The sequence below is a fragment of the Lissotriton vulgaris genome, chromosome 1_1 (assembly GCF_964263255.1).
Source record: "Lissotriton vulgaris chromosome 1_1, aLisVul1.2, whole genome shotgun sequence".
Lineage (NCBI taxonomy): Eukaryota > Metazoa > Chordata > Amphibia > Caudata > Salamandridae > Lissotriton > Lissotriton vulgaris.
The window spans coordinates 1,115,980,351-1,116,003,731 of record NC_141685.1 but is presented as its reverse complement, the minus strand read 5'-3'; the positions used below and the strand labels follow the sequence as shown (position 1 = coordinate 1,116,003,731).

Genomic DNA, 23,381 nt, shown 5'->3' with positions numbered 1-23,381 from the left:
TACTGGCACTCCAGGTACCAGTCACTTTCTGAGAGTGGATTTAAATCCGAGGACCATATAGTGGGGCCCTTACTAGTAGATGCAACTTGTAGAGTTGGCTGAGGCCAACTTTGTCAAGGTTCTTAGTAAAACTTCACAAAGTTGGCCGAGTCTAAAAAAAAAAGATGTTGGGATGGAAAGGTCCATGTGTGGCTCTGGAGAGGTGTGTCCCCGGAATATCGAAGATAGAATATCCTGTCATGGAAACATCAAGGGCAAAATATCAAAACGGAAATATTGAAATGTAAGTAAAGATTTTCCATACCCAACTATTCAGATAGAAATATATAGCTTCAAGGTACATAGATGCGGAGTTAGGAATAGTTAATCTATACATAGTCAATATGTACTTACCTTTCAATATTTTGTCCAAAATATTCTTATATGACAGTATTTTTGTTTAAGATATTCAGCAGTACAATCTCCGGAGAGCCTGCACACCTTCCTGGGGTTCATCATAATAAGCTGTGGGGGGTTTTGCCCTAGCTTAATGTCATGAGCTAAAAGGATTCTGGCCCACGCAGCTCACACCCTAATTCAAACATCTTCTAAATTCAAGTCAATAAATAGGTGCAAACTGCAGTCAACTAATATGTGTATCTGGAGGGAAATAAAGCCCTTCTTCCCTCCGACTTCCAGAAATTAGTGCTAGCCCTTCTTCGAGCCCTCACAATTGGTAAACACCATTCCTACTGACCTTGCAGATACTTAACTTGGTAGGCAAAAACCACTGAGCTTCCCTACCCTAGGATAATAAAAAAAGGGCCAGAAAATGTGATCACTTTCAGATTCAGAAAGAATTGAGAGCCACCCACTTTGAGTTCTAAAATCCACCTATCGGGGGCATTGCTCCCATTGGCGCAGAGGTGCAGTGGCACTGGGGTCCAGAATCCTGAGGGGCCACTGAACCCTGATTATTGCACCAATGTATCATTCAAACAGCAGCCTGGGGGGTATTTTCTTCTTTGAATTTGGGCCCATGACACACTGGCTACACTACTGCCACCCACCATCTAGCGTATGCACATTCTAAGTTATTGACCACCCAGCCATTTTCGCCCTCAGAAAAGCTAGCCAGACATTCATGTCAAAATTCAGACTTCGAAAAAAGAGGGGAAGGCTGGGTCCTGTCTCTGACCGGCTTGGACCACTCTTATGAAACAAACAAACCACAGTGCCGGACAGTCTGGATTAATAAAGACAAATGCACACCTAGTATAATTAATTGCTAGGCTGACAAACCATTTGTGATTAATCACTTGTTTTTTATGAAAAAAGGTTCTTGAAGAAATATTTTGGCATCAAGGGATACACACCACATTTACAGAAGTACACAAGTGCATTGAAAAAACCATATACAATACATTAAGTCAAAACATACACATATAACAATTGTGATAATCAATGGATATAAACAACTGTGCAATGCCTCAAAGAATTACGTTTTGCTGAGGCACCAATCCTGGATGAAAATGAACAAGTGGACAAGCAAAAATGAAACACAGGCCAACTTGTTTCCACCACCACTAGATACGCATTATAATTTAACATATGGTGCAGAAAATAGGAAAACACAAAACTATGCAGAAGTGTAGAATTTGTGTAAGTTATATTCCTATTATGCCCTGATAGTTCAGTATCTGGGTGGAGCAGGACGCCGACGCGTTTCGAACCCGTTAGATAGATTAAGGGTTCTCCTCAGGACAAGGATTGGGGGGTCGTTGTCGCTTATTCTCAGGAATATCAGGATACTCCCTTGATGTTTAAAACACTACAGAGTGTATGGGGTGCTGATGCGCATAAAATCAAAAGTTGTTATGATGTGCCTCAATCGGCAAAAGATTCGAGTTTGTGCACGAACCCGGGCGGCAGCCGCCGCGGCAGTTCGGCAAGTTTTGAGCGAGTCAATCGAGCTGAGCATCGGACACCCAAGCGGAAAGAAACTGGCAACGTTGCAGTTTCTTGCCGCTTGGGTGTCCGATGCTCAGATCGATTGACTCGCTTAAAACTTGCCGAACTGCCGCGGCGGCTGCCGCCCGGGTTCGTGCACAAACTCGAATCTTTTGCCGATTGAGGCACATCATAACAACTTTTGATTTTATGCGCATCAGCACCCCATGCACTCTGTAGTGTTTTAAACATCAAGGGAGTATCCTGATATTCCTGAGAATAAGCGACAACGACCCCCCAATCCTTGTCCTGAGGAGAACCCTTAATCTATCTAACGGGTTCGAAACGCGTCGGCGTCCTGCTCCACCCAGATACTGAACTATCAGGGCATAATAGGAATATAACTTACACAAATTCTACACTGCTGCATAGTTTTGTGTTTTCCTATTTTCTGCACCATATGTTAAATTATAATGCGTATCTAGTGGTGGTGGAAACAAATTGGCCTGTGTTTCATTTTTGCTTGTCCACTTGTTCATTTTCATCCAGGATTGGTGCCTCAGCAAAACGTAATTCTTTGAGGCATTGCACAGTTGTTTATATCCATTGATTATCACAATTGTTATATGTGTATGTTTTGACTTAATGTATTGTATATGGTTTTTTCAATGCACTTGTGTACTTCTGTAAATGTGGTGTGTATCCCTTGATGCCAAAATATTTCTTCAAGAACCTTTTTTCATAAAAAAAAGTGATTAATCACAAATGGTTTGTCAGCCTAGCAATTAATTATACTAGGTGTGCATTTGTCTTTATTAATCCAAAATTCAGACTTCGGCAGTGCTCTCCACTCTCATACGCCTCAGTCTGTACCTGAGCACTCACATTTGTGTTCTCTCCCGTCTGCTAAATGTGACTCTTTCGCATATAGGGGCCATCCATTCGAGGGACAAGAAATAGTTCTCTTTACCCAGTCCTGCATGACTAACAATAGCCACTAGTAAGTAGTCTAGAATATTGCTTTTTTTTGATGATCCCAGTTGGGGTTTTGAAATGTAATGTAACATCAGTTACTGGATGACCCACTTAAGGCCCGTGACTGGGACATGTTCCGCCGTGGCTCAGTTCTCCCTTCTCTATAGGATATGAAGACCGAATGGTTCCCTTAGCAAAATCACCCTGATCATCTGTACTTGTGTTTCTAGAAATATCTTTGTTGGAAAACGAGGCAGCATCCGTGAGGCCTGCACAAACAACATGACACATTTGTCCTTCACTCGGAACTAAACACCCTAGGGCAGCGCCTGACTCTCCGAGGGTAGCGTTGCAGAGCAGTCTGAGGCTTATTCAAGGGAGGTGGTATGGGCTAGTAATCGCCATTTGCAGGTGCTCAAAAATAACACTCAATAATTGATTGTCCAGTCTGTACTTTGCTTTATAAAAGTAAGAGTACATTTATTAATCACACACACCACTCAATACTATAGACCAATTCACAAATATACAAAAGCTGATGGAATTACTTTGTGACATTGCATAACATCTCCACCCCTCCCGCAGGGGGGCTTGGGTGTAGTACCACCACTCCCATGTATGCACATCATCTTGCCCCCAGTGCAGTGAATTGATCTTAACCTGGAGCGAGGGCCCTGCGCACTGGCACCATCCCAGTGGCGACCCCCCCCCCCCCCCCCCCCCCATTACCTCAACAAGCATTAAACAGGCTACACCTGCCTTGGGGACACATGACCCTGACTGAGCATCTCCTACTGACCATACAGTATGCACCTCTATATCTTAAGGGCTAGCAGTATGAGCGCAGCAGCAAGAATACATGTTTACGCACGCTTTAGAATGACAGTACTCAGCACATGTGGATTTCATTAAAAATGCAGTGCAATTACAGTCCCTAAAGGCATCACAGATGATCACAGGATTAAGTAAATACAGTCAGGCACCCTAGCAGGAGTGTCTAGCCACTTAAATCCACTTTGCTTATGACATCACCTTAAACCAGTACTTCAGATGGAACATAAGTCTCTTGAAAAGAAATAACCATTAATAACTGCATTTCAGTGCAATTACACCATTTCACATCCAGGGGATGCCCTTCTCAAGACATCTCCAACTCAGCCCTTCACTCCATGATGCACCTCTTAACGCACCCCCAGCTGTAGAACTAAAGTTCCAGCCTAGGAGGTGATGCAATCTTGGCTGAGCCCTTGAGGGGTTATTCTTTTTAAATTCTCATGTGACTTAGGGGGACTTGTCTTGATAGAGAGCGCAGTTCACCCGACTATTTTATTACCAAATATGCACACTTGGGCCCATCATTTATTTATTCCACGTATTTAATCGGGTAACCTACACTCTACTACCAGTAACCCTATTCCTTTCTATTTAATTCCAATGTACCTGACTTACCAATCCTTGTCACAGGTACCTAAAATTACAATGGATCAAGGAGCTAGCTGTAAAGATAAGCAGTCATCACAATACAATATAAAATTTAATAAATGTTTGCACTCTTTATAATAACCACAGACTCAGGAAGTTTTGAAAACCGTTATCTAATCATCATCATCATTATCATATGTCATGAGCCAAAGATTCACACAGATAAGACTGTCTTTAACTAGAATTAGAAATATCGTATAGCTATGGATAAGGCAGAGAATACTAATCATTTAGAAATCGGATAATAAAGGGAAGGTGAAAATAAGGAACATGCTATTTTAGATCAACAGACTTTCACAATTCCACTAAAGGCGGGTAAAGAAAGGGAACATGATAAATCAAAGTAGACTTTCGTAATTCACTAACTGTTGAAAGGAAATGAAACTTATGCAATTTGATTTATCCAGATGTGCTTATTCTCTATAGGGAGGGTAAGAATGGAACATAAACTATAAAATAACGATTTAGCATTTGGCTAAAGGTAGGTAGAAAAGTGGAACATGCTAATAGACAAATAATACATGAAAATCTCATTTATAAAGGGACAGGGGAGAAAAAGGAATGTATGCAATTATGCTTTGCAATATACGAGAATTAGAAATGTAAATATACATAAGCAATCACCCACACAGACTTTATATTTACCTAGGATAGAGTGAAGACCAACCCTGGCCACGGGTCAGTTGGAAAAGACGGGAAAGGACCCTGAAGGACTTAGGTGGCAGTAGGCGAGCAGGTACAGCTCATGGACAGTCAGGACAGGATAACCCCAGAATTTGGATCAGGACCGGGTTCACCAAAGGGTACGACCAACACCCGCAGCTTTGGTTGCAACGCCTGTGCTACTCCCTCTCTGCAAGGAATCTGCCAATAACCCGATTGGGTTTTCGAACCTTCCAGCAAAGTGCTTCGCCAGCACTTTAAGTCTGCATAAACCCCGAATGGGTTTCTCGAACCTCCCAACAGAGTGCTTCGCAGCTCTCTGAGTTCAGTCACCTATAGAGTGCGTTGGGTCAGTGACAGGTCAGCTATTCGGACAAGTCGGACAATTTCTCTAGCTAAACCTACGCTCGTCATACTTTTTTTCGGGTCATTGTACCACCCCTCAATGTTGCAAGTGTAAGGATCCCCAATTTTGATTGGACAAAGGAGGAGGTTAGGTCATCACACCACCTAAAATTTAGACTTTCTCAGGCTTAATATGCCATTTTTGTACCCACCCCCTAGTTTCTGACTACCCATGACATATGATTCTCACATAACAATGGTGAATACATTAATCAGGTACATTTGTACCGATTTCAGTACAGTTCAGCTTCTTCGGCTAGGTTGAAGTTCAGGTTCCCAGGAGCATCTTGGCGGTGGCTGCCAGCTGGCTGGGTTCCACTGCTGCATTGTTTTCTTTTCCCCCATCACGTGACTGGTACCATACAGGCTTTCCAAGATGGGGTAGTAAGCACCTCCCAGGCCCAAAGAATACGATACATGGAAAGCAAGCGAAAACAATTTAGAAATACAGAACAAGTGTTTACACTGTATACCATGAATGGCTATACTATATCCCTTACTTTATAACAACTATAGCATTAGGGTAAGTGCAGAACAAACAGCTTTGCGAAAGCGGCCATGCAAGCTCAGATCATGTGAGAACACAAAGCGGCCATATCAGCTATATTGCGCATGAGCAACAAATTCCCACCAGAACTGCGAGTTTGTCACGTCACATGGGTATGACCGACGCATGCGCAGTCTATATTCCTGCGTAGCAGCGGCCATTTTAATGGCAAGCGTATTAGGTTTTAGTAAACACAAAGGCAAGCGTCACTGGGACACCCCGTGTAGTGTAAAAATATGCAATATTAGTAACACGAACATGTTGATTTAGTTTTATTAACATTATGTGAGGTCCTTGATACAAGCAAGTCGCTTAACATGCAAATCCTTGCTCCATCAGTCTCTTCGTGCTGGGGGGGAGACTGCGCTTCTCCAGCAGCTCCCCCCAGCACCTTTTCATCATTGAGGGTGACCCCCCTCCTCTGGGGGCCACCACGCGCCAAAACGAAATTCTCCATGCAAGGCATTCTGGGTCGCTTCAGGCTCCTCTCCGTGAATATGGTATGAGCGACTCTCCCGCTGTTCCGGGGGGAGCCGCGCTGATGCTGCCGGCGGTCTTCTGCCGCATTCCAGCCTCGTTGGGGGGGACGGTTCCACCCGGACCCCCAGGTACTGTCCTGCGACCCGGGGAGCCCACCTCCGGACCCTCGTGCCGATTTTTCTGGGGCCCGGTCCCACCCAGGCCCAGAGCACCACACCTCTTCTTGGAGGTTCTTCCGGGGGGTCCCGGTCCCACCCGGGACCTCGGATGCCTTCTCGCTGGAGGGCAGCCCGGGGAGCCCACCCCCGGCTGCCCTTGCCAGCTCCCCACGCGGCCAGCACTCTTCTGTGCTGCCGCGGGAGCCGGCAGAGCACTTCTCGTCTGCCCGCTCCGGTGGGCAGACGCGGACTCAAGCAGTCCCTTCAGGACCTCGGGGGAGTGCGGCGGCACTCCCCCAGCCTCCTCCTTGTCGCCGGGGCCCGGGGATGAGGTCCCGGGCCCCTCCTCCCACACCTTTTCATGAGGAGCGTGATGGCGCTCCCCGGAGCAGATTTCAGCGGGGGCCAGGGTGGGCTCCTGGCACCCCGCGGGGGCAGCTTCACGGGGTGCGCGATGGCGCACCCCGGCTTTACTTCTTTGGGGGGCAGTCCCCACGACCTGACCCACCCCGGGGGCATCTCTGAGACCAGCGGCGGAGCCCCACGCACTTCGTCGTCGGTCTTCCTAGGGGTCAAAGGTCGCCTACCTTCCGGGGGCCATATCTCAGCCCCTGGGGGTCCGATCTGCCCCATTGTCGTGTTTTCTTGCTCCTGGTGGCGTCCCCCAGCCACTGGGAGCACTCGCCTTCATCCTCTGGGTCTCCAAGAGGGTGCCTTCTGCAGGGAGCGGTCTTCACTGGCTCCCTGCGCCTCTCTTCTCCCTGTGCAGAGGCCTCTTCTTCTGCGTCCCGGTCCTGGGTTCTTCTTCTGGCGCTGTTAGGGGCCTGGGGGGCAGTCAGGGGTATCCTCCTTCCAACTGCCCATTGCACCAGGCTCCAGCACCTTTCGCCTCTGCAGACCATACCCCAGAGAGAGCTTCTCTTCCTGTGCAAGTACTTTTTAAAAGTTGAGTAGGGGGCTGGCAGGAAGTCTCTGTGTGTCCTATCAAACAGCGACACATCACTTCCCTGCCCCTGCTCCCTCCTCCTTGTCCAGCCCCTAGGTTTGTTCAAAATGGCGTCGTCCAGTGTCTTTGGCCACATGGCCTCTGAAACCCAACTCCTTCCCCCCTCACTGCCTTCATGTGGTGCCGCCTGGTGCCTGGCACCCAGCGACAGCAGTTGATGGATTGGCTTTTAGCTCCACCTATCTTTTCTCCTTGGAGGGAAGATCTTCGCTCTGGGAAGAAAGGTCATTAATCTAACCTGCCATGGCCAGACCCGAGCCAGGGACTCAGAGAAATATGACATTTACGGACGACCCAAAAGCAGTACAAATATGACTTTGGACTCTGCAGAACACTCATTTTCACTTCTGCTACACTGGACATTAGTGCGTGTCTGGAACCTGTAGGCTTTGTGGAAGTCATTTTAGCCATGGGCCCCACATCCCCATAGGGAAATAATGAAGTGAAAACACAGTAAGACACACTGACTTTCCCTGGCATGTTCCTTTCTAGCGTATAAAGCCTATTCCATGTCACCACCCAATTCTGCCTAAGTCCTGCCACACCATTCACTCTGTAGCTGCTCCTGGACTGCGCACGCTAGGAATCTCCCCTGCGCAGCCCCTACACGTGTGCACAAGCATGTACACCTGAGTCTGCATGTAACCAGCACAGTGTCCCATACTCCAGCTGCTGCGCAGCGGCCTAGTCAAGCCAAGGGTACACCAGCCAAATCTCCATGCAGTCTCCTACATTATGAGTTCACTGTGGGTGAGTCCCAGATTATGAGGCTCCCCCACAGTAAAAGCTCAACCATTAGGTGCTTAAAAAGCGAAAAATCCGGGCGGCTCATAGTGTCAGAACCACCTTCTAACCATCTTCTCTGTGGATATGAATGAAAAGACATTTATAAAGTGCTCTGCTACCCAATCCTGGGTGTCCTGTCATTGAAAGACGTCTCTAGAAGATAAAACAGGTAGGTATACATTACGAGCTTAAGTTATGAGTTTTGAGAAGTTTCCTGAAAGCTTAGTGAGATACAGTAGAGTGGAGCGTGGAGTGCAGGTCCTTCTATAATTTAACAGTGCACTATTGGAAAGTGCAGTTGCTGTTTCCAGAATGGATAATGTGGGGAATAACAAGGTGATTGGCAGATACGGGCACAACGTTCTTGTTGGAGTGTATCTGCAGAAAGACTTCTGTAACTAGATCGGTCACTACGATGAATAGCTTTATGACAGAGCCAAAGGTCCTGGAAGTGGCATCGCTTGCCAATAGGAAGCCAAAGTAAAGAAGCGAGATGGGGGGTGATATGATCACATTTTCGAAGATTGAGACTAACATGGGCTGCTGTATTCTGAACCACTTGTAGTCAGTTAAGAAGAGATTTCGGGAGAAGATTGCAGTAGTCCAGTCTAGATAAAATTAAAGCCTAAATTACTTTTTTTCTGTAATCTGCAGGGCAGGTAAGAAAGAAAATATATTTTTCAAAGAGCAAAGATGTAGGAAATAGAATGGCACTAGATTAGAAAAGTGGTGCTGTACAGTGAGATTAGACTCAGTGACTACTTCTAGATTTTTCTCAGAGGTGGAATAAATCATATTGGGCCACTTCAAAGGGCCACCAGATTTTTTCATGTGGGGTACAGCGCAAAGATGACCTACCAGACACCACAAGCTGTATAGCTGTAAAAGACCTATTGTGAGCTTACCAAGATCTTACAGTGGGCTTAAAGCCTGCCTATTGCTTACCATTGGTTGGCTTTATTGTCACTCTCATTTACTTTTTTCTTATTCAAGGACTTTACTAGTTAATCTCATGTTTGTCTCTTACATGCCTTGTTACCCGTGTCCTTCAACTGCTCATTTAAAGAGAGCCTGTAAAAGTTACAGGTTGCTGTCCAGACTCAGAATTAATTGAGTATTATAAGGATAAGTAAAAAAAAAAACAGTAAAGACATGTAAGGTCATATCTGGGATAGTTGTTTGGTGGCTTGTGCTTGTGGTATTAATGTATGATGGTGATGGATACACCAGAGCGTTAATGCTGTCAAGTGCACCAGTCAGTGGGTGTTTTTCCAGGACTAGTCCTTGAGCATGGGCACTAGACAGGCACTGCCTTTTCTGATTTTATACACTACTCTTTTTTAATGGTAGCATTTTTATGAACTAGTTAATTAGAACCATATAGCAATCTGATTAAGATAATAAATAGGGATGGGTGGCAAGCTCACCTCCGCAGGCAGAGTTTTGCCACTCTATGCTCCACTTAGCACAGGGAGTTTGGCAAAAACTCTGCCTTCTGCCGATGGAGCGGAGTTTACCAGCGCGCACCGCTCACCCCTAATAATAAATTTGCCTTCAGTACAATTATTTGCAATTATATGACAGGTTAAATATGAGCAATATTGTTTATAAGTGATAATATGTGTAATTGTAATGATGTGCTTGTTGCACTTTTTATGAGTGCTTGTTCTAATGGGATGTGTTACACACTTTGCAAATTTTGGGATTGTTTTATTGATGAACAAAAAAAGCTCTTGGTGTTGAGGCTTTTTATATTTTGTACATATTTTTGTTAAGTCCTGTATATGTCACTAATTTTTATGAAGTGTTTTATTTGATTTGTATTTCAAGAATGTTTCGTTTTGTGCATTTTATTGCTTTGTTAACTAAAGTGTTGATTTAAACGTTATTAAAATAAAAATTAAAAAATAAACAAAAATCTCGAAACATATTTTGTTTCTAGTCAAGCATAACTAAAATCAGGTTAGGTTGAACGCCTGCCATCTTCTACTATAGCTTCAGATTCTTGGAAGGTCCTGGGGAAGGACGCCCAGTCTGTCGCTGACCTCAGAGTCCCCGAGGATCCTGGTGGACCAAGCTTTGATGAAGACCTGGAGCAGATACAAGATGACATACTCCGCCGCATCGTCACCACTGCACCACTTCCAGAGGGGGTCCTGGATAGGGCTCACTTAACAACCCTGCTGCTTCTCTCAGACTGTGGCACGGAGTTAAGCCAGGCAGGCTCTGCTGGGGACCAGGAACTGAGAAAGGTAAGACACAGGGTTATGTTAACTGATCAGAGCAATTGTATGTGGCAAAGCCAGCGTCATTGTTCACAAATGCCCTCAGTATGGTGAAGAGTGGAAAGACCTGGGATCAAAATGTATTTCTTTATTTGTGAGTTTTATATAGAACAAACATGACCTGAAGGTATCAGAGTGCTTTGCAGAGTAAGCACAACAGTAATAACGTGAGGTACATAATCATTGCAATAACACACGACCAGCAGATATCCTGCATATCTAGACAAACAACTGCACCAACAGATCATAGACTTGCTGAACATTGTGCTCTACAGACCTTCATGTTACTTGACAACTCCTATCATGCAGTGAGCATCTTTTAGCACCATGAACCCCTGTGTTGCCTCCTAATTTTCTATGTTGATCTCACATTTATAATGTTTGTTGACATGTTCACTGGCTCGCACTGTGTCTCGAGCACTCACTTTGTTGGTCATTTAGCATCACTGGCTTGCGCTTTTGACAGTTAGAGGCTAGGACGACTCCCCACAGGACGTCTGTTTTTGCTGCTCCAGTTAGGTGATATTCATGGCATCATCTCTCACAACTTCCCTGCAGTTTGTCAGAATCCAAGTCCAACATGCTGTAATATTTAGGTGTTTAACTGCATGACTGCACAATCACATTTCTCGAGTGGTCAGAGTCAGATTGGGACAGAAAACAAGACCTGGGCACCAAAATAAAAGTGACTCCCATTAGTGAATGAAATGGCTAAAAAAGTGGCCCAGATTTGCAAATCAGAGCGGTTTTAAGCTTGCAAAGACATGCTGTATAGCTGTTTTTAAGGTATGGGAGACTGCATGCATATGTCCTTGCTGCAGGCAATGTTTTGTGGCAACATCACATTGTTTTTTTCATCCTCCGCTTTATTGCTTTTATTGTATTGCCTGTATATTCATTGTTGTGCCTGTGACTGCTGTTGTCTGTCTTACCCCCCCCCTGCCTGTACATGGTCTGTGCCCCTTTGTCTTCCCTCTGTCCCCCTCGCTGTCCCCGTGCTCTCCTGCCCAGTCTTTGCTTCTGTACCCCTCGCTGCCCCCGTGTCTCTGCCCGGTTTTCCCTTCTGTTCCCCTTGCTGCCCCCGTGCCTCTCTGCCCATTCTGCGCTCTGTTCCACTCGTTTCTTCCTAGGATTTTGTGCCTCTCTGCCCTCTGTTCCACTCGTTTTAGTGCCCTTCTGCCCTCTGTTCCACTCATTTTCCCCTCATTTTTTGTGCCTTTCTGGCCTCTGTTCCACTCATTTTTCCCTCATTTTTTGTGTCCTTGTGCCCTCAGTTCCACTCGCTTTTTTGTGCCCTTCTACCCTCTGTGGTCTGTGCCACTCATTTTCCCCTCGTTTTTTGTGCCCTTCTGCCCTCTGTGCCACTCGTTTTTCCCTCGTTTTTTAGTGCCTTTCTGCCCTCTGTTCCACTCGTCTTTCCCTCGTTTTTTGTGCCTTTCTGCCCTCTGTTCCACTCGGTTTTCCATAGTGTTTTGTGCCTTTCTGCCCTCTGTTTCACTAATTTTTCCCTCTTTTTTGAGCCTTTCTGCCCTCTGTTCCACTCGTTTTTCCCTCGTTTTTTGTGCCTTTCTGCCCTCTGTTTCACTCATTTTTCCCTCATTTTTTGTGCCCTTCTGCCCTCCGTTCCACTTGTTTTTTGTGCCCTTCTGCCCTCTGTGCCACTCGTTTTTCCCTCGTTTCTGTGCCCCTTTTGCCTTCTGTTCCACTCGTTTTTTTGTGCCCTTTTGCCTTCTGTGCCACTCGTTTTACCCTCGATTTTTGTGCCCTTTTTCCTCCTGTTACCTTCCTTGTCCCTCACCGTTGCGTCCCCTGCGGCCCCGTCCCCCCTGACTGCCCACTGCCCATTCGATGCCTCCGCCTCCCAGCTGCTCCTCCCTCCCACCTCGCCTTATATGACAGCCACTGCGCAGCCACGCCGCTGGCGCGCAGAAGGCGCGCCTAAGGCGAGCCCGTCTGCGCCCATCCACGCCTGGACTGCGCCCAGCACCAGAATCCTTGGCCCCCGCACCTGCCATGGCGACCGCCGCCACTACAACGCCAGCACTCAGCACGCTCTCAACTCCGGACGGAGCCACACCTGCTTCAAGGCCGCCCCGAAACGCATACACGGCCCCTTCACCTGTCGGAACTGCAGCTACACCAGCCTCAGAGCCTAAGAACCGCCCGCCAAGAAACACCCCAACCACCTCTGATGCATACTACTAAACACCTGCTCCGCACGCAAGCATGCCGTCGAACTCTGGGACCTGCTTGACACAACGTCCCCGGACGTCGCCTTGTTAACCAACTCCTCCGCACCTGACATCGCCATAGCCATCCCAGAAGGCTACAAGATCACCCGCAGAGACCGCACCAACAAAGTCAGAGGAGGAATCGCCATTGTCCACAAGAACAGCATCAGGGTCTCGACTAGCACTGACGAAGCGCTCAGCACCGCCGAACACATGCATTTCCAGATCCACACAGACTCTACTTCCACCCTCCTAGGCACCCTCGTCTACCGACCCCCCGGACCCCGCCCCCAGTTCAGCCACTCCATCGCCGACTTGATCAGCACGCACGCCCTGACCTCCACGACTACATCCTCCTCGGAGACCTGAACTTTCACCTTGAGAACAACAACAACAATAACTCCACAACCCTGATCGATAACCTCGCCAACCTCGGACTGAAGCAACTCGTTGCAATGCCCAACCACTCCGCTGGCCACACACTCGACCCAGTCTTCTCCTCAAGCCCGTATGTCCCCATCAGCCACACCACCGAACTCCTCCGTACCGACCACCGCTGCATCCACTTCGCCTTCCAGAAACCCACCACACAGCACCGCACCCAACAGATCCCCCACCGCTGCTGGAGCAAAATCACTGAAGACCAACTACACGCAAACCGCGTTCTCAGCCCACCCACCGAGCCCTCCAACACCGACGACGCTGCCCACAGCCTCAGACGCTGGATCGAGGACTGCGCCAACACCTTCGCCCCGCTGAAGAAACCCCCCCCCACAGAGACACCAGCAAGAGGGCCAGATGGTTCACCCCAGAACTCCTAGCCGCCAAGCAAGCCTGCCGGAAACTAGAGAAGAACTGGCACAGTGAACAGACTCTGGAAAGCCATGCAGCACCCAAGGACGCCATCCGCAACCACCACTACCTCATCAGGGCGGCCAAGAGGACCTCCTTCAAAGACCGCCTCGACAACAATGCACACAATAGCAAGGAGCTCTTCAACATCGTGAAGGAACTCTCCAACACCAACAACATCCCGCCGTCACAAGCCCTGTGCGACTCCCTTGCCACCTTCTTCCACCGCAAGATAGCAGACATCCATGACAGCTTCAACACGCAGACAGCCCCAACAGACAGCAACACAACAGACCCTCCGTACACCATCAATCACGACCCCCTGCTAGCCTGGGCCAGCGTGAGCATCGATGACACCATCAAGACAATGCGCTCAATCCACTCTGGCTCTCCGTCGGACCCATTCCCGTACCACGTCTTTAACAGAGCAAGCAGCACCATCGCACCCCACCTGCGCAACATCATCAATCTCTCCCTCGAGACCGCGACCTTCCTAGAGATCTGGAAACTCGCCGAGATTAACGCCCTACTCAAAAAACCTAAGGCAGACCCAAGAGACCTCAAGAACTTCTGGCCCATCTCTCTGCTCCCCTTCCCGGCCAAGGTCATCGAGAAAACCGTCAACAGACAGCTAACCCGATACCTCGAAGAAAACAGAACCCTGGACCCTACCCAGTCACGGTTCCGCAGCAACCACAGCACCGAGACTGCCCTCATCGCCGCCACCGATGAGATCAGGACCCTGCTGGACAATGGCAAGACCGCAGCACTCATCCTCTAGACCTCTCTGCCGCCTTCGACACCGTCTGCCACCGCACACTACGTGCATGCCTCCACGCCGCAGGGATCTGAGACAAGGCTCTGGATTGGACCACCTCCTTTCTCTCCGGCAGAACCCAGAGCGTCCGCCTCCCCCATTCCGTTCCAAAGCCTCCGAGATCATCTGCGGCGTACCCAGGGGATCGAGCTCAGCCCAACGCTGTTCAACATTTACAGCACAACCTCAACATAATCTCCTACGCCGACGACACTCAGCTGATCCTCTCCCTCACCAAGGACCCCATCACAGCCAAAGCCAACCTCCACGAAGGAATAAAGGCCATCGCCGACTGGATGAAAACCAGCCGTCTGAAGCTAAACTCAGACAAGACGGAGGTCCTAATCCTCGGCTCCAACCCTTCAGCCTGGGACGACTCCTGGTGGCCGACGGCACTGGGGGCAGCCCGAACACCCACCGACCACGCACGCAACCTGGGAATCATCCTCGACTCAACGCTCTCAATGACCAAGCAAGTCAATGCCGTCTCCTCCTCCTGCTTCAACACCCTCCGCATGCTCCGCAAGATCTACAGATGGATCCCGACAGATACAAGAAAGACCGTTACCCAGGCCCTCGTATCCAGCAGACTCGACTACGGAAACGCCATCTACGCGGTAGCCCCGACCAAGCTCATCAAACGACTACAACGCATCCAAAACCCCTCGGCACGACTGATCCACGAGGTACCACGCCACGGCCACATCACCCCCCACCTGAGAAACCTGCACTGGCTCCCCGTCAACAAGAGGATATCCTTCAAGCTCCTCACCCACGCACACAAGGCACTCCACCAGACTGGGCCAGCCTACCTCAACAGACGGATCTCCTTCTACATCCCTTACCGCCACCTACGCTCCGCCGACCTCTCACTCACCACCGTCCCGCGCATCCGAAGAACAACCACCGGTGGGAGATCCTTCTCCCACTTCGCTGCTAAGACATGGAACACCCTCCCACCGAGCCTACGACAGACCCAAGACCTGCTGACATTCAGGAGGATACTCAAGACCTGGCTGTTCGATCAGTAGCATCCCGCCCCTCAGCACCTTGAGACCCTCGCGGGTATGTAGTGCGCTTTACAAATGATTGATTGAACATCATGGAAACCACCCGTAAACAGTGCTTTAAATGGGCCGGTACTCGCCGGTACGGAGTACCGGCACTTCCGATTTTTTTTGCCGTCAGTACCGGCACTTCTCTGGAGCCAGGGAGAGTACCGGTACCCTGATCGACAGCAGGACAGGCTCAGGTTAGGTTTATTGTCCAGTGCAGAGGCCATTCTGCTTCCGAGGAGCTTGCAATTGACTCGGCTGAAGCAGCCTTTTGCAGATTTGCTGGTAAAGATTCCTGCAGCGCCCATTTGAATAGGCCACACTGCAGGGGGGTGAGAGGGCTTGTGTCACGCTGTAATTAACAGGACAGGGTTTCTAGACCGACCCTGCACTGTCAGTCAGTTGCGCAGCGACCATTAGGGTGAAAGTGCCATCATGCCTTTTATCTTGTGTAATGAGTTAATCTGTTTTTTTTACAGAACTACACTTCTCATGTGTTATAATATGTGCTGCAACTGGTACAGAAGTAATTATGTATGATCATATTTTGCCCGTAACCCCGCCCCTAGCCACGCCCACCTGCCACACCTCTATTTTAAGGAGTACCTGCACTTATTTTTCCCCATTTAAAGCACTGCCCGTAAACGTGCCCCACCAGACAATAAAACAGGCCCACAAACACAATAAACACAGCCCACGTACTGACCTATCAGACCAGCTCATCAAACACTGCCTGATTGCTCTGTAGGCCAGTCCTCGTGGTACTGGCATCTATGCAGTCATATGCATGCCTGCCACAAGGCACATCTGGTCTGGTCCGGCCCTTGCTCCCAGGTCACCCTGTCATTATAAGGCCCCGCTGTCCTGTCACAATCAGCCGCAGCATGTAATGCTTCCTTCCATATGACCTAAATACACACTGGTGTACCACAAACTCCCTCCGGTTAAGGACATCGCCTACCACGCAACCAGAACCTTCTAGTGCAGCAGGGATTGAGTCCATTATGCCAAAGGAACATCATATGGCGGACAGTTTACTGGCTGACAGAGTAGCCCAATAAAGACACCTTAACCAGTTGGTTCGCTCGCTCCGTTCCCTGCCTGTGCACTGCACACCTTGTCCGCCCCCTTCCCGTACTTGTGCTATGCGCGTTATCCCTCCCCCGGTAAATTACATCACAGAAGCAGCGCACGCGCTCCCTAGCTCTACTTATGACATCAGCGCGTTACATTCTCATCCCTCGCGGAGGCCGGGCAGCGACAGGTGGCGTTGGCAGACATTTTATGAAGAGCTTTCGTCCTGCAGGGCATCGACGCGATTGGTCGGTTCCTGGGTGGCTCAGCTGCAAAACTCGGAGCTGTAGACGCCTTGATGAAGACACTGGAAGCAACCGTGGCCTACAAAGGAGAGCAGGTAATGCTGATATGTAGGGGGAGAGGGGACAATTCAAAGCTAGTGTCAGAGAGGAATGGTGTATTCCTAGTATCAGAGAAGAACGTTTGCAGCCTGGAGTCAGAAGGGAATGTTAAAAGCCTAGGGTCAGAGGGGGAAATGTACAGGCTTCAGGCAGAGTGGAGCAGTGCAAGCCTAGCGTCTGAGGGGGATGTTCAGTCTGGGGTCTGATGGGAATGCTGAGGGCCGAGGTCAGGAAGGAAAGTTTACTGGCTGGAGTCAGAGGCCGATGGTGAGAGCCTAGTGTCAGTGGGGAATGTTTACAGCCTGGGGTCAGATAGAACTTGAACTTTAAAAAAAAAGAAATGGTGAAAGGCAGAGTCAGAGATGAAAGTTTACAGGCTTGATGAATCTTGCGATCCTAAGGTCACAGGGAAAAGTAAACACCCTAGGGTTAGAGGAGAGTAGTGAGAGTCTAGGGTCAGAGGGGAGGCTTTACAGGCTGGCGTCAGAGAGCAAAGGTGAGAGCCAAGATTAGAGGGGAAAGTTTAGAACAGGCAACTCCAACCGTCAACGAGTAGCTCGGGGGCTACTGGTGGCTCTGCAGCTACTTGTAAGTAGCTCTCCAATGTTCAGCCGACTCCGAGCCTTCTAAATTAGAGGTTATTGCATTGATGAGTTAAGATATGTATTCCAGAATTGAAAATTGTATATTCAAGATGAAAATGTATGTGTTTTGTGAGCTTATTAGATGATGTTTGGAGAAAAAGGATTGAACTATCAAATTATATTTATATTTAAGGTTGATAAAAACCTTTCTGTCAACCCTGCCTGAAGTACTGAGTTAATCACCACTGGCAGTCTTGCATAGGGTGGCCACTAATGTAATGTTGTCTATACAACGCTAATAATATTGGTCTAATAAACATACTTTTACTACTAAGAAAAAAAAAAGAAAAATAATAATAATAATATTAGTAGGTCAGCAAGATTTTTATTGATCATGCGTAGCTCTTGTTATAGAAAATGTTGGAGCCCCTTGTTTAGAAGCTACAAGGTGAGATAAGAGGGGAATAGTGAGAGCCTGTGGTCTCAGGTGTAAGTTCAGAGACTGCTTTCAGAGAGAAATGGTAAGAGCTTAGAGTCAGAAGGGAAACTCTACGACATGGGTTGTGAGGGTAATGGTGACAGCCTAGGGTTAAAGATGAACAGTGAGAACTTGGGGTCCGAAAAAGACTACTGAGAATCTGATGCTTTGAAGGTAAAGTTTACAGCGGGTCTTAGAGGGAAATGCTTTATCTGTGGCTAGGGCCAACTTTTTCTGGGCATGGGCGAACTGGACCCACGCCCAGGGCGACAGTCATCGGAGCGGAGCACAGAGGGGTCTCCATTGTGTTACTGCAGACAGCATCATTCCTCTTGCGTGGCTCTAATGAATCCAATTAAACTGCTTGTAATCATCTTTTTTACATGCTGCTGATACCATTGTACACCCCATTAGCGCCTTTACGCCCCCTCCAATTTCTCTCTTACCCCATGCTGACACGCAACAACTACCCTATCTGCCACACCAATAACTCTGCGCCAGTTGTAAATGAATCCGACTTATTTAGGGGATATGTTTGTGTTCAGAGGCCAGTCTCTGCTCTAATGTGATCACCCTGTGACTGAACGATATACACAAAATGGCCTCCCTGCTGCATCATTCCATTCACCTGTATCAGCCTTGGTGCCAAATTCTCATCCGCCCAGGGCTCTATCCGACCGGGGCGGCTCTGCCTGTGGTCATAGAGGACAGTGTTAGTGTCAAAGTGTTACAGTCTATGGTCAAGGCGGGATTGAGAGTTAGGATTTGGAAGGTACGGTAATACCCGAAGGTCAGAGGAGATAGGTAGGAGCGTGGAGTCATAGGGGAATGGTGAGAGTTAGAGTAAGAGGAGAAATGTGGACGTGTGGGGCAGAGGGGGAAGGAGAGAGCCTGAGAACAAAGGAGGAATATGAGATTCTTGGGTCAATGGGGAGCCATCTGAAGCAGGGGTCAAAGATGAAGGTCAGAACTTGCTATCACAAAATAAAGTGGGAGCCCGGTTTAGAGGGAAAAGATGGGATGTTGGGGTGTGAGGATATGCCTGGTGCCTGAGGGCTCAAGGAGCAGATAGGTAGCCTGGAGTCTGGAAGTAGAAGGGGTAATAGTAGGAGAGCTCGAGGTCTGAGGGTAAGAAGGCTGCAGAGGGGTATAAATGATAACAAGGTAAGGGCCCCATTTCCAGTCTTCTTACTTTAATGCCCAACATGCCTTATTAAATGCTGTGTCTACATCCCCTGTTACAGGTATGGCCCTGTTCCCCTTTTTATCAACAGTAGGCCGCAAGACGTGTGGTGCATACAGATTATAATTTAATACCAATGTTTCAGCAATATAGGAACATATGGCCTTGTTATACGTGGATGGTATAAAACGAATCTAGAAAGAAATGTCTGCAATCCATATTTTTAGAAGAAATTGTAATTCTTCCTAGGGCCTGATTAAGAGGAAGTCTCAGCACACATATTTACTACCTGCTAATAACTTGGAGTTTGAGAGTAAAGGGGGAAGAAACCTGAGGTCTGAAGAAATGGGGAAGGGGAAAGGGAGTCTTGGTCGAAGAGTAATTGGCAGCTGAAGGTTCTTGGATTTGAGCCTGAGGAGAGACTCTGGAGGTACAGAGGACACTAACAGCTTGCCCCATTGCCGTCTAGGTTCTGAGGGAGGAGGCCCTGTCTGTGCTGCTATGGAAGGCGACACGTTGGACTGAAGAGATGCGGGCCACCGATCCAACATGCCCGTTTGGCTTTCCCACTCTATGGAAGAGACTCCAGGAGCACGTGCTTACAGCAGTTGATAAGCTATCACGGGAGTCGGCGGAGGCAAAGGAGAACCTGCAGGCTGTGAGTATCACCACAGGCAAATCAGTGCCAAGCACTAGAATAATGTTCTGACCCGCAGTAGGATTTACAATACTGTTATGACTCCCTTTTAGGATTCTTTCGGAGTTGTTTTTTTTTTTACACCTTGTTAGAGCCTTCTCTGCCACTTGGGATGTCACTGTTTACCACTCTGAAGGTACCGCGCTCTAACCCAAGGTGACCTTTGTTATTTCGGTGTCATAGCTTATTGGCCTAATGCATCCACTGTAGAGATATGTGTTTGAATCCATTGCCAATAGTTTTCATTACAGCAGGCCCGCTCAAAATTTCATTGGTAAAAGGAGTACCATTGATTTAAGTAACCACACACCTGGAGCAGGACACGGTCAGCTACCTCCTCCCACAAGAATGCAGTCACAAGTGTGTATATTTCCAACTAACAAGGTCAACAAGCATTGGCACAGCCAATAGATCTCGCCTATGCAAGGCTAGTGGCTGTGCCAATATGTTTTAGCCCTGTTGCACACCAGTGTGGCTGCTGTTCAGTATGGCCAAAGGTTAATGGGGCAAAGGAGAGTGGCGTGGAGGGAAGTGTCGTAAAGTGAAGCAGAGTGGAGTGGAGTGGAGTGGAGTGGTGTGGAGTGCTGTAAAGTTGTGTTGAGTTGGTGGTGGGGAGTGGAGTGAAGTGGAATCATGGAGTGGCGTGGAGTATCTTGAAGGCAGTAGAGTGTCGTAGAGTGGAAAGGCAAAGATGGAGTAAAGTAGAATGGTGTAGAGTGTTGTGGAGTGGCAGAATGTCGTGGAGTGGTGTCAAGCAGCATGGAGTGGTGTTGAGCGTGTTGTGTAGAGTGTTGTAAAGAAGAGCGGCATAGAGTAGACTAGATTGTCATAGATTGGAGTGGCACAAAGTGGAGTAGTGTAGGAGAGTTGAATGCCCTTGAGTGGGGTAGTGTGGCAGAATCAAGTGGCTTAGGGTGGAATAGCATAGAGTGGAGTGGCGTGGAGTGGCATAGAGTGAAGTAGTGTGTCAAAGTGGCGAAGAGCTTAATGGAGTGGAGCGTCATAGAGTGGAGCATCATTGAGTGGAGTGTTGTAGAGTGGAGTGTCATAGAGTGACCTTGAGTGAAGTGGCTTAAAGTACAGTGGTGCAGAGTAGAGTGCAGTGGCATAGAGTAAAATGGCGTAGAGTTGATTGTTTCTGAGCAGAGTGAAGTGGTGCAGGGTAGAGTACAGATGTGAAGAGCAGAGTGGCATAGAGTGCAGTAGTGTAGAGTAGTGTGATGTAGCATGAAGTGCAGTGGTGCAAAATAGTGGCGTGGAGTGATGCCGAGTGTGGTGCGTTGAGTGCAGTAGAGTGGCATAGAGTTTAGTGGGGCAGAGTAGAGTACAGTGACATAGAGTGGTGCAGAGTAGAGTGATGCAGAGAGCAGTTGTATAGAGTACAGTGGTGCAGAGTAGAATAGAGTTGCGCAGAGTGCAGTGACAGAGAGCACCATGGTGTAGTGTGGTGTAGCATGCAGTGGCGTATAGAGCACTGGTGCAAAGTAGACTGGTGCTGAGTTCAGTGGCACAGAGTACAGTAGTGCAGAGTAGAATAGAGTGGCATAGTGTGCAGTCATGAAGAGTGTTGCAGAGTAGAGTATAGTGGCATAGGGTACAGTGGTGCAGAGTAGTTGCCGCAGATTGCAGTGGCATAGAGTACATTGTTTTTTAGTAAAGCAGTTTTAAAGCAGTTTTGAGTGCATCGGCATAGAGTGCAGTGGTTTAGAGTAGAGTGACGCAGTAGGCAGTGGCGTAGAGTGGTGCACAATAGATTGGCGCAGAGTAGAGAGGGCAGTGGCATAGAGGGAGTAGTTTGGCATATAGTGGAATAGTGTGGCTTAGAGTGCTGTGGCGTAGAGTAGATTGTTTCATAGTGGAGTGAAGTGGCATAGAGTGGAGTGGTGCAGGGCAGGGAGCAGCAGCATAAAATAGTGGCATAACACGCAGTGGAATAGTGGTGTAAAGTGGAGTGGCGCAGAGAGGTGTAGAATGCAGTGGAGAAGAGTAGATTGTTTCAAAGAAGAGTGAAGTTTCGTAGAGTGGAGTGGTGCAAGATAAAGGGCAGTGGCATAGAGTAGTGATATAACGTGCATTGGCATAAAGTGCAGTGGCACAGAGTGCAGTGTTGCAAAGTAGAGTGTGATAAAATGAAGTGATGCAGAGTAGAGTGGAGTGATGTGGCCTAGACTGGCCTGGTGCATAGTCCAGTGTTGAATAGTAGAGTGGGGTAGAGAGCACTGGCATAGAGTAGAGTGGTACAGAGTGGAGTAGAGAGGCATGAAGTGAAGTGGTGTAGAGTGACGCCCCAGATGCCTGCAGTGCGAAAGCCTGCTGTGAAGGCTAGGCCATTATTGTTTCAGTGGTACCGGTTCACCTATTTCATTGTTGACAACACATACATCCACCAAATAGTATACAAACTAGGTTTTGACCTAGGCAGTATGTTTAAGACTGTGGTGTAAAGAATGTAGTTGGTTTCCGGGCTTTTGTTTGTAGTTTTCTGGAAAGCAGTAATATGTGTTGTCTAGGTTTTTATGGCACAGTGCGACTGCACGGGTTGTTCATACTGAGGCTATTTGTTATTAAGTGTAGTTGTGTTGGCTACACCTTTTGGCTAGCAAATGCTTTGTATTATTAAAAGGGTTTGGTACTCAGACTTGCTGACTAAACAGAAAGCTTACTAGACATTCACTAGATGGTCATATTAAGCAAAAACCAACAGTGCTTTGATTGAAGAACCTCAACATGAATATTTGTTGCCACAGAATGTGCATGCACCTCCTCCCTGCAGGCCTGTTTAATGGTTATGTTACAGCCATGTAAACTGGAGCAATGGAGGGGTATGAGCGGGCTCCATGGGGAGAGTAATCTGCATTCCTCTTGCTTTCCAGTCCCAGAAAAGTAAACACCAAGCTCCCTCGGACGGAGCCTGACATTTGACCATTGTGTTTAAATGCACAACAAATGTGACAAGAAAAGAACATGATTTAAAAGCCTGTTTACAGAAAGTGAGATATCGGAAGGATACAGTAAACAAGGTTTGGGCAAGGGAAGGGACGAACTCAAGCTGGATTGCCTAAAACGAATAGAGCCAGCAAATAGAAAGAATGGACATGTGAGTTATAAACCACAAAGCCAATGGTAAGGTATGAGCAGAATTCATTCCTATGGAGGCTTTCTCAAATCCTCAAGATGTCTTCAGCAAACCAGAATGGGGTGCCCCTTCTAAGCATAAACAGTACAGTAGCACCATCATTATAACCCACAGAGTGTTTGTGTGAGTGGGGTCAACATTGGTGGACAGGATATTTCGGTCCTACCTGCCACTTTCAGGTACCCATCGAACATACAGAATGCGTAAAAGAGGA

General features: G+C 47.9%; 1 protein-coding gene across 1 annotated transcript in view; it reads left to right on the top strand.

Moving 5' to 3' along the window:
* LOC147748716 (uncharacterized) overlaps window positions 1-23,381 on the top strand; it is a 341,752-nt gene that overhangs the window by 121,475 nt on the left and 196,896 nt on the right. Inside the window, exons 8-10 of the mRNA XM_086936477.1 lie at window positions 10,427-10,683; window positions 16,978-17,085; window positions 19,804-19,992. Coding sequence (XP_086792603.1) covers window positions 10,427-10,683; window positions 16,978-17,085; window positions 19,804-19,992 — 554 coding nt within the window. The remainder of the gene's footprint in view (window positions 1-10,426; window positions 10,684-16,977; window positions 17,086-19,803; window positions 19,993-23,381) is intronic.